The following is a 15,926-nucleotide window of genomic DNA, read 5'->3' on the forward strand; positions in this document are numbered from 1 at the left end:
CATGTCTAAAATGTGATCCTGCCCCACTTTCATCGCTTTGAATCCCACCTTTTATTGTGCCACCTTTTATTGGAAAGCTTTTCTGGTACTCCTCCTGTTTGAGTTATCTCCTTCCTCAAATTGTCATCTATATACTTATGTGTCATCTATGTGTCATTACATGTTATATTCCAGAAGGAAAAAAATTTTCTGCCATTTTCTCAATGCTTGAGCAGTATATTGCACATAGTAGGTGTGAAAAACCTATTTGTTGGCATGATTTGAATTAGGATAAAAGTCTATTGTCTTGCAAAACATTAAAAACTCAGATGAGAGAAAATGAGCCTGCAGAAAGCTTGCCAAGTATCCTAGGAAATGGAATTAGAAGGAGGACAACAAGGAGTTATGAAATGTAATCAATGTGCCAGAGCAGTTATCTCTTCTTATCAACAGGGAGAGTGGAAACACCACAACTGGGCTCTGTCACCTCAAGATACAAAGTTCTACGTGAGGAAATGGATAGTGAAGCATAAGGAAATTTAGTTAAAGATAACAGATGGGCCTATAACTACAAAAAGAGCTAAGAAGGCTGGTTAACAAGATAAATGAGTCAGGATTCAAAAACATCTTGACAAGTCAGACCTCTGATCTGAATTAAATTAAATAAGAGAAAATTTATTAGGAACAAAAATATGTCTTTCATATAGGTTCAAAGTACGGGAATAAAAATAAGGCCTTACACCTAGACTTCACAAAAACAATATAAGGGTACATAGTTAAACAGAAGTTTGAAAAGGATGTAGGGGTATTAATGGACATCCAGTCATGCTTCTTAGGAGAGAAAATACAAAGACAGGGTGATCTGTACTAATGGAAGAAATAATCACTTGGAGCAATGACAGATTCATTTGTATATTTAAGTAATGTTGAAAATTATTTTTAAATTCATTGCTTTGTCTTTAAGAAACTTTGCAGTTTAGGGGCAGCTAGGTGGCATAGTGGATAGAGTACTGGCCTTGGAGTCAGGAGTACCTGAGTTCAAATCTGGCTTCAGGCACTTAATAATTACCTAGCTGTGTGGCCTTTGGGCAAGCCACTTAACCCCGTTGCCTTGCAAAAAAAAGAAACTATGCAGTTTGGTCAGAACCATAGAATACAACAATCTAACCAGTCTCCAACCTTCACAACCTTATTATGTTTAACTGATCCCTACTTCCCCATATCCAATCAATTTTCAATTATATCTCTTCAGCATCTCTCACATACATTAGCTCCTCACTATTCCCACTACCAAAATAGACACAGGGCCTTGTAACCCAGTGCCTGATGCCATAACTCCAAACAAGATGTCTTGCCTCCCACCACTCTTCCCAACATTTAATCCATCATAATTTTCCTTGTTTATGTCATTCCTTTTATCAAATTTATGGGATCCAAGTTCTATAATGAGTAAAATCCAAACTCCCTTTTGTCTAGCATTCAAAATCCTTCACAATCAGGTGCCATCCCTTTTTCTAGACTTATCTCATATAATGTGTGTAGAAACAGAATCTAAAACCAATTAAATTGGACAATTCTGTCCCTAAGTATGCCCAGCTGTCCTGTCCTGATATATTTGCTCCTATTATTCTGTGCATCCACAATGTCCTTGCTTCCCTTATTTGTTAAATCTCTATCCATCTTTTAAATGCTACCTTCTCCATTAAACTGTTTTAATGATCTCTTGAATCAGTAATATTCCTCCCCAACCCTTTAGACTTCACATAGAACTCTACTTTAAACATAAATTCAAGTCTTGCCTCTTACACTTATTGGTTGAAAACCATGGGGAAGTTACTTAGCCCTTTTTGAGTCTATTTCCTCATCAAAAAATAGTGCATCAAAGAAGGAATGGCATACATTCCCAATTAGGTTTAAAAATTTATCTTACCCTCCAGGGAAGTAGGGTTGGGAAAGGGAAAAAAATCCAAAGAAGGGATTGATAAAAGGGAAAGTAAAAGTAAAAGTAAAGGTAAAGGTAAAGGAAAGTAAAAGGGCTGAATGAAAGAAGCCCTGATAGAGACAGCTAGGTGGCACAGTGGATAAGAGCACCAGTCCTGGAGTCAGGAGTACCTGAGTTCAAATCTGGCCTCAGGCACTTAATAATTACTTAGTTGTGCGGCCTTGGGCAAGCCATTTAACCCCATTGCACTGCAAAAACTTTAAAAAAAAAGGGCTGATCAAGAGGCAATGGTCAAAAGTAAAACATTGGTGGAAGAGATGAGGGAAAAGGAAAGAGAAATGTAGAGGGAGACAGCATGGAGGAAAATACAGTTAGTAAATGTGAATGGGATAAACTCTCCCATAAAATGGAAGCAGATAGCAAAGTAGATTAAAAACCAGAATCCTACAATATGTTGTTTATTCTTCATGTACAATTTTTACCACCATGGGGAATGTAGGAGAAAAGAAAGGGTGCTAGAAAAATGTGGAACTCAAACTTGCAAATGGATGGATGTTGAAAACTATTGTATGTAATTGGAAAGAAGAAAACAATAGGAAAAAAAGAAAAATAGGGGCATACACCTGCTGTACATATCTCAAATGAGATCATCCATGGACAGACCTTAGAGAACAATAAAAATTTCAATGATATAATTATTATTGATGTTACTGTATAATATACCTATATGTGTTTTTCTCTTAGTTCCCTTGTAGAATATACATTCATTGAGAACAAGAACCTTATATTATATAAGGCACTCAATGTTTGTTCCTCTCCTTCCCATTGCTAAATGGGAAAGCTTTATAGAAATACATTCTATACACATTCTGAAACACATTCTGTGATTCCCAAAATTAAATATGAAAACTTCTAAGGCTAGATTAGGATAATGATAAAGTATTCTCCCTCATTTAACATAAAGACTCCCTCCCTCTGAGATTACATTCCACTTCCATTGTCTATATCTTACATGTACATCAATTTTTACATGTTATCTTTTCCAATAGAATGTGAGTTGAAGGCAAGATCTATTTTTTTTAACTATCTTTGCATTTCCATACAGTGCTTGGAAGATGGTAAATGCTTGACATATGCTTGTTGATGATGATAACAAGATGTTCCCACTTGGAACTCCTACAGTTCTTTGTTTTCTATATTTCTAATGAGGCACATTATTGTATGCTTTAGTTTTCTGCATCCTATCCAACTACAAACTCCTGGAAGAATCATTCCATCTCATCTAAACTTTATATCTCTCTCAGCACCTAGGACACAAACACACACACACACACACACACACACACACACACACACACACACACACACACAGACAAAATGGAATATTCTCAATATCTACAACAGTATCACCAAAATCTAATTTTCTAAGGGTATATGTTTAATTATAAGCATTCCAGTGTTAATAGTAAGAAAATCTAGAGAAGTCATACCTGAAATATTCACAAGCTTTAGAACATAATATTCATTGAACTCAGGAATTTTATCAGGAATAGCATGGAGAGTTATTGGTTTGGATACTTCTCCATCCATGAACATAATTATCCCTGAAGTTTCATAGAATTCTTGTCCAGACTGTAGAGCAAAATCATTCTCAAACAACTGCCACATCACTGAAACATTTCCAAAGTGTCCTCTGTGCCTCAAAATCCTGTGTAATTAATCATATCAAATAAAATTCATTTGCAATTGCTTCATAAATAATGGATTATAAATTGAGTAAGAAAGTCAAACACAGATTTCCTCTGTAATCTCCAAATAGACATTTTTCTATTTTCATATATTCCTACTCACTGTCCATCTTTCAGAGTTTTCCAGTCAACTCTGAAAAAAAAGTTCACCTAATTTGTTAGGAGTATATCATTTTATGTCATGTCATACCATGTCCTGCAAAAACAGAATGATGGCTAAAGTAAAATACCCTAGCTTTATGTCATAAAATAAAATATTTTTACTATTTATCATCCTAAAAGCCTGAAGGTAGGAAAGTCTAAGACATACATATTTTTAGATTAAAAAAACATCAAAAAGATCATCATTGAAGTAGAACTAATGTTTGCTTACCAAAATACATTGGTTTTTCCTTCTTCTACTGCTTTGTCCACAGGCTCCAAAGAAAAAATACCATTTGGATCATCATTAGCTTCAATTATAACAGTGGCTATTCCATATTTATATACTACTGTGTCACCTAGTTTAAAATACAAAAGTTTTAAGTAACTATACTAGAAGTTCATTTTTTATTACATTCAAAATCTGTCATACTCACTTAATTTTTCTCAACACATTGTTTGTATAAATTTAGATTCACTGGCAAGAATGAAACTATTTTCAACAAGTGTCATATGACAAATGAATAATACTATATTATTTCTCTTATTATAGTAATTTTTAATTGGACTTCTTATTTCACACTCCCCCATCCATTCCTTCCCCTTCATAACTTTCCTATTATCATAAAATGCACTATCATCCTCATAACTCCTTAATCTGGATGTCATCCTTGACTTCTCACTCACCAAATCTAATCGGTTACCAAGACTTGTAATATCTCTACCATATGTCCTCTTCTCTCCTCTAAAAAGCCATTCTCTTGTGCAGGCCTTCATCAACTCATGCTAGGGAATTGGCAAATGAGAGAATCATGCATAGGAACCACAGCAAAAAGAAACAGAGCCTCTCCACTCTTTCACTACTCTAATAGTCTTCCTCTGACCCCCATATTCTAGTCTCTCCCCTTTCCAATCCAATTTAATACCAAAACTATCCTAACTCAGGAAAGCTCTAACAGTATTTTTCTAATGTTAGAAAACCTTCAGTTACTTCTTGTTTCTGAGGTTAAAATAACCACTTTTTTTTAGGGTTTGCCACACAGCTAGGTAATTATTAAGTGTCTGAGACCAGATTTGAACCCAGGTACTCCTGACTCCCAGGCTGGTGCTTTATCCACTACGCCACCTAGCTGCCCCTTAAAATAACCACTCTTTAACTTGATATTGAAGGCTCTCCTTCCCTTCTCAGACTGTCCTCTTACTCTCTTTGATGCATCCTCCATTCCATCTAAACTAGACTCCCAGCTCTTCCCCAAGGTCAACTTCATCTCCTTGCAGGTGCCTAACTAGCTGCCCTACTAGCAATGCCTTCTTCCAAATCTTTCCTCAGAATCCTTAGCTTCCTTCAAGACCTTGTTCAGGTGCCACATACTCCAGCAAAGCCTTCTTTGATCCCTTTACTTGTTAATATTCTTTCCTTTCCCAAGCTTACTTTATACATACATGTTCTTTTTCCCCAAATCCGCTTAATTGCATGGTTTTCATGTGCAAGCACAATGCTTTTCACAGTAGATCTTTAATTAGTATTTCTTGACTTAACATCAATTTCATTTCTCTTAGATAAGAGTATCTAACATCTAATCTTTCTATCATCCAGTAAGAAACAATAGGTAGACAGAAAAATGACCCCTGAGTCAGGAAGATCTAAGGTCAAATACTTACTGGTTCTATGACCCTTGAGAAGTCACTGAAACCCTGTATGTCTCCATTTCCTCATATTTAAAATGAGGATTACAACCATCTCTCAAAGTTGTTATAAAGATTAAATGAGGAAATATTTTAAACTATTTTATAAACCTTAAAGCATTGTGTAATTGCCACTTATTATCTTCAAAATCATGAGTCAATCAGATCATCTATAAGTCCTCTTCCAGCTACAAAATTCTATGATTATGAATTGAAGCATAATTTAACTAGCTTAAATTATTAGAGCAGCAAATATATGTGACTAAAATTGTTTCTGTGACACAAATATAGTCACAGACCTAATTTGATTAATACCAGATCCTTTGCTGGCAACATTTAACTCCCAATTCCAATAATCTTCCCATGAGAAAATATAGTATTCCTTGTAACAATCTCCTTTATAATGGAGTTTCTAAGAACACAATGTGGCAAAAAACAAATACTCTATTCACAAATCTGATTTCTGAAATCATAAATATATTTCCCTGAGGATGTACTTTGCAACAAAAATGGGCTGTTTCAAGAGATACCAGTTCTCCACTTTAGGAACAAAAACGCTACCTCCTAAGCTAATCTGAGGGCATGGGGAGGCACATCAGAGGCAGAAGAGAAAAGAAAAATCCTGCCCCTTTTAAAATCAGCTATTGATTAGAGAAATGCAAATTAAAACAACCTTGAGATATTATTTTACACCTATCAGATTGACAATAACGTCTGAAGGAGAAAGTGGAGGGAATGTGGAAAAACTGGGACACCAATTCACTGTTAGGTGAATTGTGAACTGACCCAACAATACCGGAGACTAATCTAGAATTATGCCCACAAAATTATTAACTGCCTATACATTTTGACCCAGAAATACCATGACTAAGTCTGTTTCCAAAGAGGAATAGGGGAAAGGAAAAGAACATTAGATAGAATATTCTAAGATATTTATAGTAACATTCTGTGCCAGCAAAGAACTGGAAATTGCAGGGATATTCATCAATTAGGAAATAAATAGCTGAACAAGTTGAGGTATATGATCATGATGGATACTACGGTGCTGCAAGAAATGATGAGCTCAATGATCTCAGAAAAACATGGATAGACGCACAAAATAATGAAGAGCGAAATGAGCAGAACCAAGAGAATATTGATCTAAGAACAACTTCGAAAGAGTCATTTTATTATAAATACCCAAATTAACTACAAAAGAAGAAGAAATATGTTATCTGATTCCAAATAAAGGACTGATAAATAGGAATATGAATAATGATTTTATATATCCATATATTACATACATATTTGTATCTAATGGTAACTATCTCCAGGGTAGGGGGAGGAAAAAAGGGAAAAGTTACATGATAACTTCACGATATATTTAAAAGGAATGACTAGCAAGTTCTACATGTTGGATTTGAAGTTTCATGTGCAATCATCTTTTTTCTATTTTACCATGTTTTGGAAATATTTGTTTTATTTCTTAAATTCAAAATAAAATAAATAAAACTGAAGAGTGAAATAAAAAAATAAAATATTCATTCAAGGATCTGGAATATATGATTGACAACAGTAGAAAATGACACAGGGCTGCCAGAATCCAATGGAATTGGGCCATAAAGGGAAACTTATGATCATGATAAGAAAGTAATTAATATAGTTCATATTCATAAGCTACTTCAAAGTTTACAAAGCAGTTTCCACATTACGACCTTTTGAGATTTTACAAATAATACTACTACCCTCACTTTTAGAGCCTTGGAGTAGTTCAATAACTCTCCTACAATTTCCAAGCAAGAGCATGGCATATAATTATGCTGAACATGATTCCCCAACACAGAGTCTGGGGACATCTAAGCAATATTTTTGTAGAACAATATGATTCCCCTCCCCATTAAGATATGATCTCCTTGAGAGCAAGGACTGTGCTTTGCTTTTTCTTCTCCTTGGCAAACCCACCCATGTAATCCAGGGCTTAGCATATGACTGTTCCATAAATGTCTGTTGACTGACTGACTGACCCTTGCCCCCATCTTGACCCACACCCTATCTGGAGCTGGGCATTTTGAATTCTCAGGGAGCAAGTGGCCATCATATACACTCAACCATGCACAAATCTGAATAATTATTCCCATTTCACCTCAACTCATCACCAACATAATCTAAACCTGCCAGTCCACCAAAGTGTTTTCATAGAAGAGAAGTAGAAGGGATGTTAGTCTAAAGAATATTCTCTTGGCCATACTGCACTAAAGATCAATTCCTTCATTTAACAAGTATTTATTAAGCAAATTCAAGAAGCTAGGTACTTGAAGAGAAACAAGATGAATCTTAGTGTTTTCCTTCAAGACGTTTAATCTGTACTAATAACTGTAATAACTAGTAACTATAATACAACTTAATATAGAAGTGTGAATACCATGGGGATACAGAATTCAGGAAGGGAGGAAATGGAGATAAGTGATTTGCAGTTAATAAATGTCAGAGATGGGTTAAAAGTTCAGAGCAATATGACTGAATCCAGTGCTCTTTTTACTATGCCATGCTATTTCTTGGAGAATAGCATGAGAACTAAGGAGAAAGGCAACATCTTCAAATGGGAGGGAAGGGAAAGGGTTTAGTCAGAGGAGAGGAAAAGCAGGAAAGGTTTCATGGAGAAGCCTGAACTGGGTCATAAATTTAGAGCATTTTAACAGGTGGAAATAGGATGGAATTTATTTCATGAGTAATGGAATGCTCAAAGTCATAGAAGTGGGAAAAGTCATAACAAGACCAAGTAATGGAAAAGAATTCAGTTTGACTAGAATGCAAAAACCTTGATGTCAGGAAAGACTGAAGGCAAAAGGAAAAGAAAAGAGCAGAGGATGTCATGGAAGGAACAAACATGAGCTTGGACCAACTTCAAGAGAGAGTGGAAGATAGAGGGGTCTAATTTGCTGTGGAACAGCTAGTTTGCTATCCCAAAGAGTTGGACATGGCTGAACAACTGAATAACAAATGAATGTAAAGTGCATAAAAGGGAATATGTGAATAAGGCTGGAAAGGCAATCTCTTATTTTTATATTATATATATATATATAATTTTTACATATATATATATATAATTTTTAAAGGGTTAAGGTAAGGTCAGGCCCTATGATTTCATTTGGTACAGGGAACTCCTAGCATCTTTTGGCATCTACTTTGCAATATAAAGATTGTGAGAATTGTCTTCTAGAATAATGTGAGCTTATCACTCACCCAGTTCACAAAGTCAATATGAGTCAGTGGCAGAATTTACATCTAGGTCTTAAGGCCAGCTCTCTATTCATTACTCTATTCAACAAGGCAGCTGCCTCCCTTCAAAATACAATTAAAGGGAAGTGAACTGATGCACAATTAATTTTCTAACCTGTTGAATTAAAGAGGATAACATAAAAGGGTTCATCTGTTTCAGGAATGTCATCTTCATTAACAGATATGGATATAATCTGCTCTCTTCTCCCAACTTCAAAAAAGAGTATTTCTCCCTGTTCAATAGGAACAAAGTCTCCTTCTTCTGCAGTAGCTCTTCCATCCCTGGTAGCATATTGAACAGTGCAGGCAACATCAAGGGAGCCATTTCTAAGAACTGTAAAGTTAGCGACTTCACCTTCCTTAATCCACAGCACATGAGGTTCTGAAATACACAGAGGAAAAAAAAGTGTATCAAATTTCTTGATTCTTTATATTGGCTAATTTAGATCCAAGTCTATCTGCATGTCTTTATTGCCTTCATACACTCACTATTATTTCCCTCAATGTGGCACCCCCCCCACTGCCTGTTCAAATTCTATTTATTCATCTCAGTCCAGTTAAAGATCCATCTCCTTTTCTGATTCTCCAGCTTTCAGGGAACTCCCTTTTTTCTGCATTCAGATAGCTTGCTGAGTCTGGAGCAAATAATTTAGCCTTAATTATGGAAGCTTGTGTTATCTGCTAATAGTTTATGTGAATCATTTTTGTTTCTCCAATAAGGTTGCAAAGTCTATGAAGGAACACCTCACTACTTCTTGATTTTGTCTTGATAACATTGAGTATGCACACAAAAAAAATACTTTCTGATTTATAGTTATTAATATGCATCAACCAACATTGATTCAAATAGTTCCTGCCACGGGAGAATTAATAATATGCAATGTAACAAAACCATATAAAATTGAGGACAAAGGTTTCAAAGAAATAGAATTAAAACAAAAATATTCACCAGCAACCAGTAATATATTTAAAATATTCAAAGGTTTAACAGCATGTATTGCCATTTAATCCAACTTTTTATTCAAGTCTCTGGGAGGGAAAGAATCAACTTTATGATAATCATGAAGAAGGCAGTCAGGCCAACCAGACACTGAAGCAGCTGGACTGTAGATTCTAAAAGAAAACAAAAGGGAGATCCTTTTCTCCTCTACTAAAAGAAAAGCAAATAACAAGTGCTCTTTGGGGGCTCAAAAGGGAGAATTAGCCAAATAGTATTAGAGTTTATTTTATTTCTTTCATCTTTTAGAAGGCCTTTTAAAATATTTGCCAAGATTTATAGCTGATTAGATAAATCTCATACTACCAAACCATATTTAAAGAAGCATTGTACTAGGTTTTTAAAAAATTTCATTTAAAAAAACACCTCTTTGTTAGAAATTTACATAAATTATTCAGAAAGACAGGCATGCCACCTGCAAAATAAATTGGATCATCATTTCTTCTGATCTGCAGGGTTGCAGTAGTTATATTTCCCATTTTGGCTCCACCAGTGGCATTAAAAAGGGTGATTGTGAATACTTCCATTTCCTCAGGTATCTATTAAAAAATAGAATAAGAAAGGCTTTCAAAAATCTATGATTAAGACACATTTCATGTTGATAACTAAGAAATAAAAAATGATACTTTCATTGCATAATCTATTACCATTTTAGAGATAGAATAATGTTTTAAGAAGTGATCTTTGGAATCTCATAGGATCTAGTGTAGTGAACGAATCTTATCAATCACCAAATAGAACTCCCTCATCTTACAGATGAAGGAATATTAATTTAGAGAAGTGACTTGCCCAAGACTATATAATAAGCAAAATTAGGATTCAAACCCAAAAATTGAATTTCTATCTATTACACATTCTTCCATTGTCCAGGGGAAAAAATGTTTAAACTACATGAAATATATCAGTGTTAAATTAGAATTTAGGAAGAGAGGAGAAAAAAATGAAACAACAGCAACAAAAACAATATAGTAACAATTATCTAACTACCTAACCATGTACTCACTTTTGTTTAAAATACTTAACAAGAAATAAAGACTTTTTGACTTGTGCCATTTAAAAATGAGAATCACATGTACTATTGCTATCCTTTCTGTAAAGATATAAAAAGTTCTGAAATGAATTGAAAAATATGGTGACACAATTTAAAAATGAATTTCTAAATAAAGAAAAATCTCTCTGGAGACTAGCATAAAGAAAAATTCAAAATAGTGATTGAGATTTGACATCTTTTAAAGGACAGTAAAAATCTGATACTAGTGTATTACAATCAGTACATAAAATATCAATATTATGTCACAGAGTTTGACATAATATTGATATTTTGTAACTCTGGTTCTGTTGGTATAACCATCATTACTAATGTTGCATATGACCCATCCCATGTATCTATTTCTTGTATCTGTTCCTACTCTTCCTCTCACTCTTAAGAATCAGAATTCAGGGGCAGCTAGGTGGTACAGAGTATAGAGCACCAGCCCTGGAGTCAAGAAGACCTGAGTTCAAATCCAGTCTCAGACACTTAATAATTACTTAGCTGTGTGCCCTTAGACAATTCACTTAACCCTATTGCCTTGCAAAAAACAATAACCACCATCAAAAAGAGAATTATGATTCATTTGAAGTTTAAGGGGTCAGAGATGTTCTTTCTTTTCTGCCTTATAGCTTAAATATCATGACTTCTGGGCTTCCTTATCATGCTTGTATCATTCTTTGTTCTCATTATTAATATAAGAAATGCCAAACTGGCTAATGCTATTGTTTTATTCAGTTCAGTTCTGTTCTGTCTCTGAAAATAGTGTCAAAAGGTACTGGTCAATGATCTTAGTAGTGTGATACTAATTCCATACAGAATGCTTACTAATCCTCTCTTCACTTTTCTCCTCTAGTATCTACTTCTCCATGATCCTAGGTGACTGCTCTTTTAGATAATAGAAAAGACATGTCATGTCAATAAACGACAGTCAGCAATTTCTTAAATATTTCTGAAAGACACTTCAGGAGACAATGATTGCAAGAAACAAAGCAGCAGCAGCATGACCTGGAATAGAGTGGGATTCTCAGTCAATCAATCAATCAGTTATTAAATATTTATTGCACAGTGCTAGACACTGCTCTGATGCTGGGACACAAAGAAAGGCCAGAGACAAGTCACTACTCTGGCTGATCACACCTGCATTCTGTCCTCAGATAAGGGGATACCCTGGAGCTTATGATCCCATCTTATGCTTCAAAATAGTGAATAATATCAATAAATGTTCACTCATTGCTTCTTTTTCATATTATAATAAGATATTAGTACTCTTGGATTCACAAAACAAAATTACTCTTTTTTCATATGCCTCATTTTTCTAAATTACCAGACATTCAAATTACCATTCATCTAAGAAATACTAACCTGCTTACTTTAAGAAAGACCTGGTGTACAATACTTACCTCATCTGGTAGAGAATAAATTGTGATGTTTTTGGAAAATTCTTGATCTCCAAAGAAAATGGTCTCTTGTACAGGGAACACATCTTCTGTCGCATTTGGACTAATCACCCAAGATACACTAACATTGCCAAAATTGCCCCGCTTTCTTATTATTTCATAAGCAGCTATGAAATATAAATAAGCATAATATAAATTTCATTTATACTTATGCATTTATGTATATTTCATACATAATAACAAATGGAAAACTAAGAATTCAACTAAACAAAATTTAAAATTAAAAATACTTGATTATTAATATATCAGATGTTTACCAATCAATAAATATCAGATATCTGAAATAAAATTATGCTATTATGGGTATAAATAAAAATGAAACAAATGCAGATATCTGAGAATACAAAAGCAAAAAAAAATTATCCCTATTCTAAAGGAGATCATGTTTAGTGTAGTCTTGAAGATATATGCCCAAAATATATACCAACCTTGTCTGCCTTTAAAGGCATGATTTGCTTTGTTATCATAAATAAAAAGTTATTTGCCATAAAATAATGGCATTTTTCTTGCCCATCTTTTTTCAAGTTTGCATTATTTACAAAGACACTGATAATGCAAACTTGAAAAAAGATGGGCAAGAAAAATGGTTTCTAGAGTGAAATGGAATTGCATTATTCTCAAGATATGTGATTTCTTATCCCAGTCTGATATAATGCTGGAAAGAAATTAAATCTAACCAGGATGGTACATCTTCTCCCCCAGACTCTTGCTTCACTGGAGAAGCCCCATTGCCATCTGGCTTTTATCTCTTTTAAGTCATGCACAATTTTGACATGAAAAGCTTTTGAAAAGCTCTGAAATCCTCTGATTTATCCTGTCTATCATTTCCAGATTGAACATATGTCTGCCCATCTTCTATTTCTGCTTAGAATGCTTCCAAGGCTTTCTACTGACCAACAAATACAATTTACACCACTTTACCTAAAATTCAAAATTCCAGTCTTATCTCATATTGTGTACCTCTATAACTCTAGGATTCAGCAAAAGACTCACTATTCCCTGAGGATACCCTATTCTTCTTCATCTTCATACCTTTCTTTGCCTATGCTGTTTCCTATATATGCCATTGAATCCTACAAGTACTTTAGGTACAATTCAAATTTCACTTCCTATATTTGCCTTTCCTAATTCTCTTTTTAAGTAAAAAACTCTCCCAATTTGTTTTCCATCTATCTTCTAACATTGCATATTGCTATTATTTGTGTTTATATCTTATAAAGAGTATGAATTTTTGAATTATTTAGTATACAAATTTTATATTATCTATCATATTACTCCATGTATATTACCAGAAGCACAGAATTTCAGGATTAGCATGGTCTCACTGACCAAGTACTACAAATCATGCATAAAAAAGTTATATATACAAAATATATGACAAGTATATGTTACTGTAACATTTGCTTAAAGTCCTTCAATGAGAAGTTCATACTTCTCAAGAGAACTTCATAATATTTCTAATTGTTAGGAGATTTCCTCACATCATGCTTAAATTTCCCACAAAAGGTCCTTTAAATACTTGATAACAACTAGCATATCCCTTTTAAATCTTCCCTAGGCTAAGTATCTCAAGTTCCCTCAATCAATCTTTATGTATGAATATATTTATTTATACATATATATCATATATGTATATATAATATATTTATATATGTCATGATTGCAACACTATTCACCATCCTTGATTGGTTTTGTCTGGACTCTCTTCAACTTATCAAAACCCTGCCTATTCTATGGCAACAGAAGAGTAACTATACAATACTGCAGATGTCCATGGTTAAGAGCAGAGCATAGTGGGACTCTTACTTTCTTTTCTCCTAGAAGCTTGTACTTTCTAAATGTAGCCTGTATGCCTATATTGTGCCCAGAATGATGCAACTATTAGTAAATAGTTGTTGAATTGAATTAATGGAGGTTAGCCCTAACTGAATCCACTAGGTAGTTGACTGGTCAAAAAGCAAGTGAAGAAACATGGTAAGATGTATAAAAACTGATACAAAGTAAGGTAAGCAAAAACAAGTGAACAACAGCATTGTAAAAACATACAGATTTGAAAGATTTAATATTTCTGAACGATGCAATGATCATCACAGTTTTAAAGGATTGGTGATCATTTACACTGTCCAGTTCCTAAAAAAGAGGTGATAAATTCGAGAAAAATGAGATATTTTTGTACACTGACAATGTAGGGATGTGTTTTACTTGACTTCAAATTTATCATGAGGATTTAGGGGCTTTTTCCCTATGAAGTAGCTGAGGGGAACGGAAGGGGAACGGAAGGGGAACGGGAGGGGAGGGGAGGGGAGGGGGGGCGGGCAGGGCAGGGCAGGGCAGGGCAGGGCAGGGCAGGGCAGGGCAGGGCAGGGCAGGGCAGGGAAGGGAAGGGAAGGGAAGGGAAGGGAAGGGAAGGGAAGGGAAGGGAAGGGAAGGGAAGGGAAGGGAAGGAAAGAAAGAAAAAAGAAAAGAAAGAAAGAAAATATAACTGAAAATTGCACTCCCAGTTAAGGGCACCTTTATGAGTTGAGATATAATAAAAGTAATTACCAGAAAATATATCTAAAAGTAATTACCAGAAAATATATCTTCCCCTTTACTTTCATTTATTGTGAGAATTAGTCCATCTGAAACAAATTCTATAATCCCATGAGGATCATCATTTTTCAAAATAGTGATGTTGACCATTGTGACACTTCCCAGCTTGCTTTCCCGTGCACCATGGCTGCTGAGAATCACAGAGTAGTGCTCATCCAACTAAAAGGAAGATGTTAAGTTATTAAAAAACAAATCCTGAAATTGTGAACTGTGAGTGGCCATACATTCCCTAAAGACTAAATAATGCTTAGAAAACTTAATTTATAATATTTTTCAAAAGTGGCAAAATGGATTAAGAGCTAGCATAGAGTTCAGGAAAAAAGACTTGGATTAAAGGTCTGCCTCTAACATTTTTTCTGTGACATCATACCCCAGACAACAACTGAGGCTACAGGAGGTAGAGCAGGTGGGAGTTTCTTACCTGGGAGTTTCCATATACCATGGAGTCTCAGCCTAGGATCCAGTTTCAGGGGAAAGTAGGTATTCAGAAGGAATGTGTGTTTGTGTATATGTGTGTGTGTGTGCATGTGTTTTATCATTTTAACAGCATCATTTCACATCATCAAAGGGATCCATAATACACAAAAAAAAAGTTTTAAACTTTTGCTCTATAATGAAATCACAGGTTAAATTAAAAAAATTCCAGAAATGTGCTTGAAAACAAAGAAGACAAGATTCTTCTAATTACCTTTTAAAATATTTCTTCATAAAATGGAATTTAAAAAATAATATTGCTCAATTCAACAAGTTAGGCCTATTTATATTTTAAAATTATGAATTTTTTCTTGATACCTTTGCCAATAAAAACTATACTAGAAAAAACTAATTAAAATTAACTTAAAACCACATGGATTCTGGCTTTGTAGTATAGGGACAAAGCGCCCATGGAGTAGAATGTTTTTTTTAGGTTTTTGCAAGGCAAATGGGGTTAAGTGGCTTGCCCAAGGCCACACAGTTAGGTAATTATTAAGTGTCTGAGGCCAGATTTGAACTCAGGTACTCCTGACTCCAGGGCCAGCGCCCTATCCACTGTGCCACCTAACCACCCCCATGGAGTGGAATCTAAAGAGTAGAAAGAAGGTGGGGGGTAAGA

The 15,926-nt window shown here is 34.7% G+C and overlaps 1 protein-coding gene across 4 annotated transcripts in view; it reads right to left on the reverse strand.

Annotated features, from left to right (window-relative positions):
* Window positions 1-15,926, reverse strand: part of LOC141502675 (adhesion G-protein coupled receptor V1-like) — a 456,940-nt gene that overhangs the window by 352,480 nt on the left and 88,534 nt on the right. For all 4 annotated transcript variants that reach the window (XM_074207517.1, XM_074207518.1, XM_074207514.1 and 1 more), the window contains 6 exons: window positions 14,812-14,992; window positions 12,185-12,348; window positions 10,167-10,290; window positions 8,870-9,136; window positions 4,043-4,169; window positions 3,412-3,629 (listed from right to left, as the gene is read on the reverse strand). In XM_074207517.1, coding sequence (XP_074063618.1) covers window positions 3,412-3,629; window positions 4,043-4,169; window positions 8,870-9,136; window positions 10,167-10,290; window positions 12,185-12,348; window positions 14,812-14,992 — 1,081 coding nt within the window. The remainder of the gene's footprint in view (window positions 1-3,411; window positions 3,630-4,042; window positions 4,170-8,869; window positions 9,137-10,166; window positions 10,291-12,184; window positions 12,349-14,811; window positions 14,993-15,926) is intronic.

Source organism: Macrotis lagotis, chromosome X (genome assembly GCF_037893015.1).
Source record: "Macrotis lagotis isolate mMagLag1 chromosome X, bilby.v1.9.chrom.fasta, whole genome shotgun sequence".
NCBI lineage: Eukaryota > Metazoa > Chordata > Mammalia > Peramelemorphia > Peramelidae > Macrotis > Macrotis lagotis.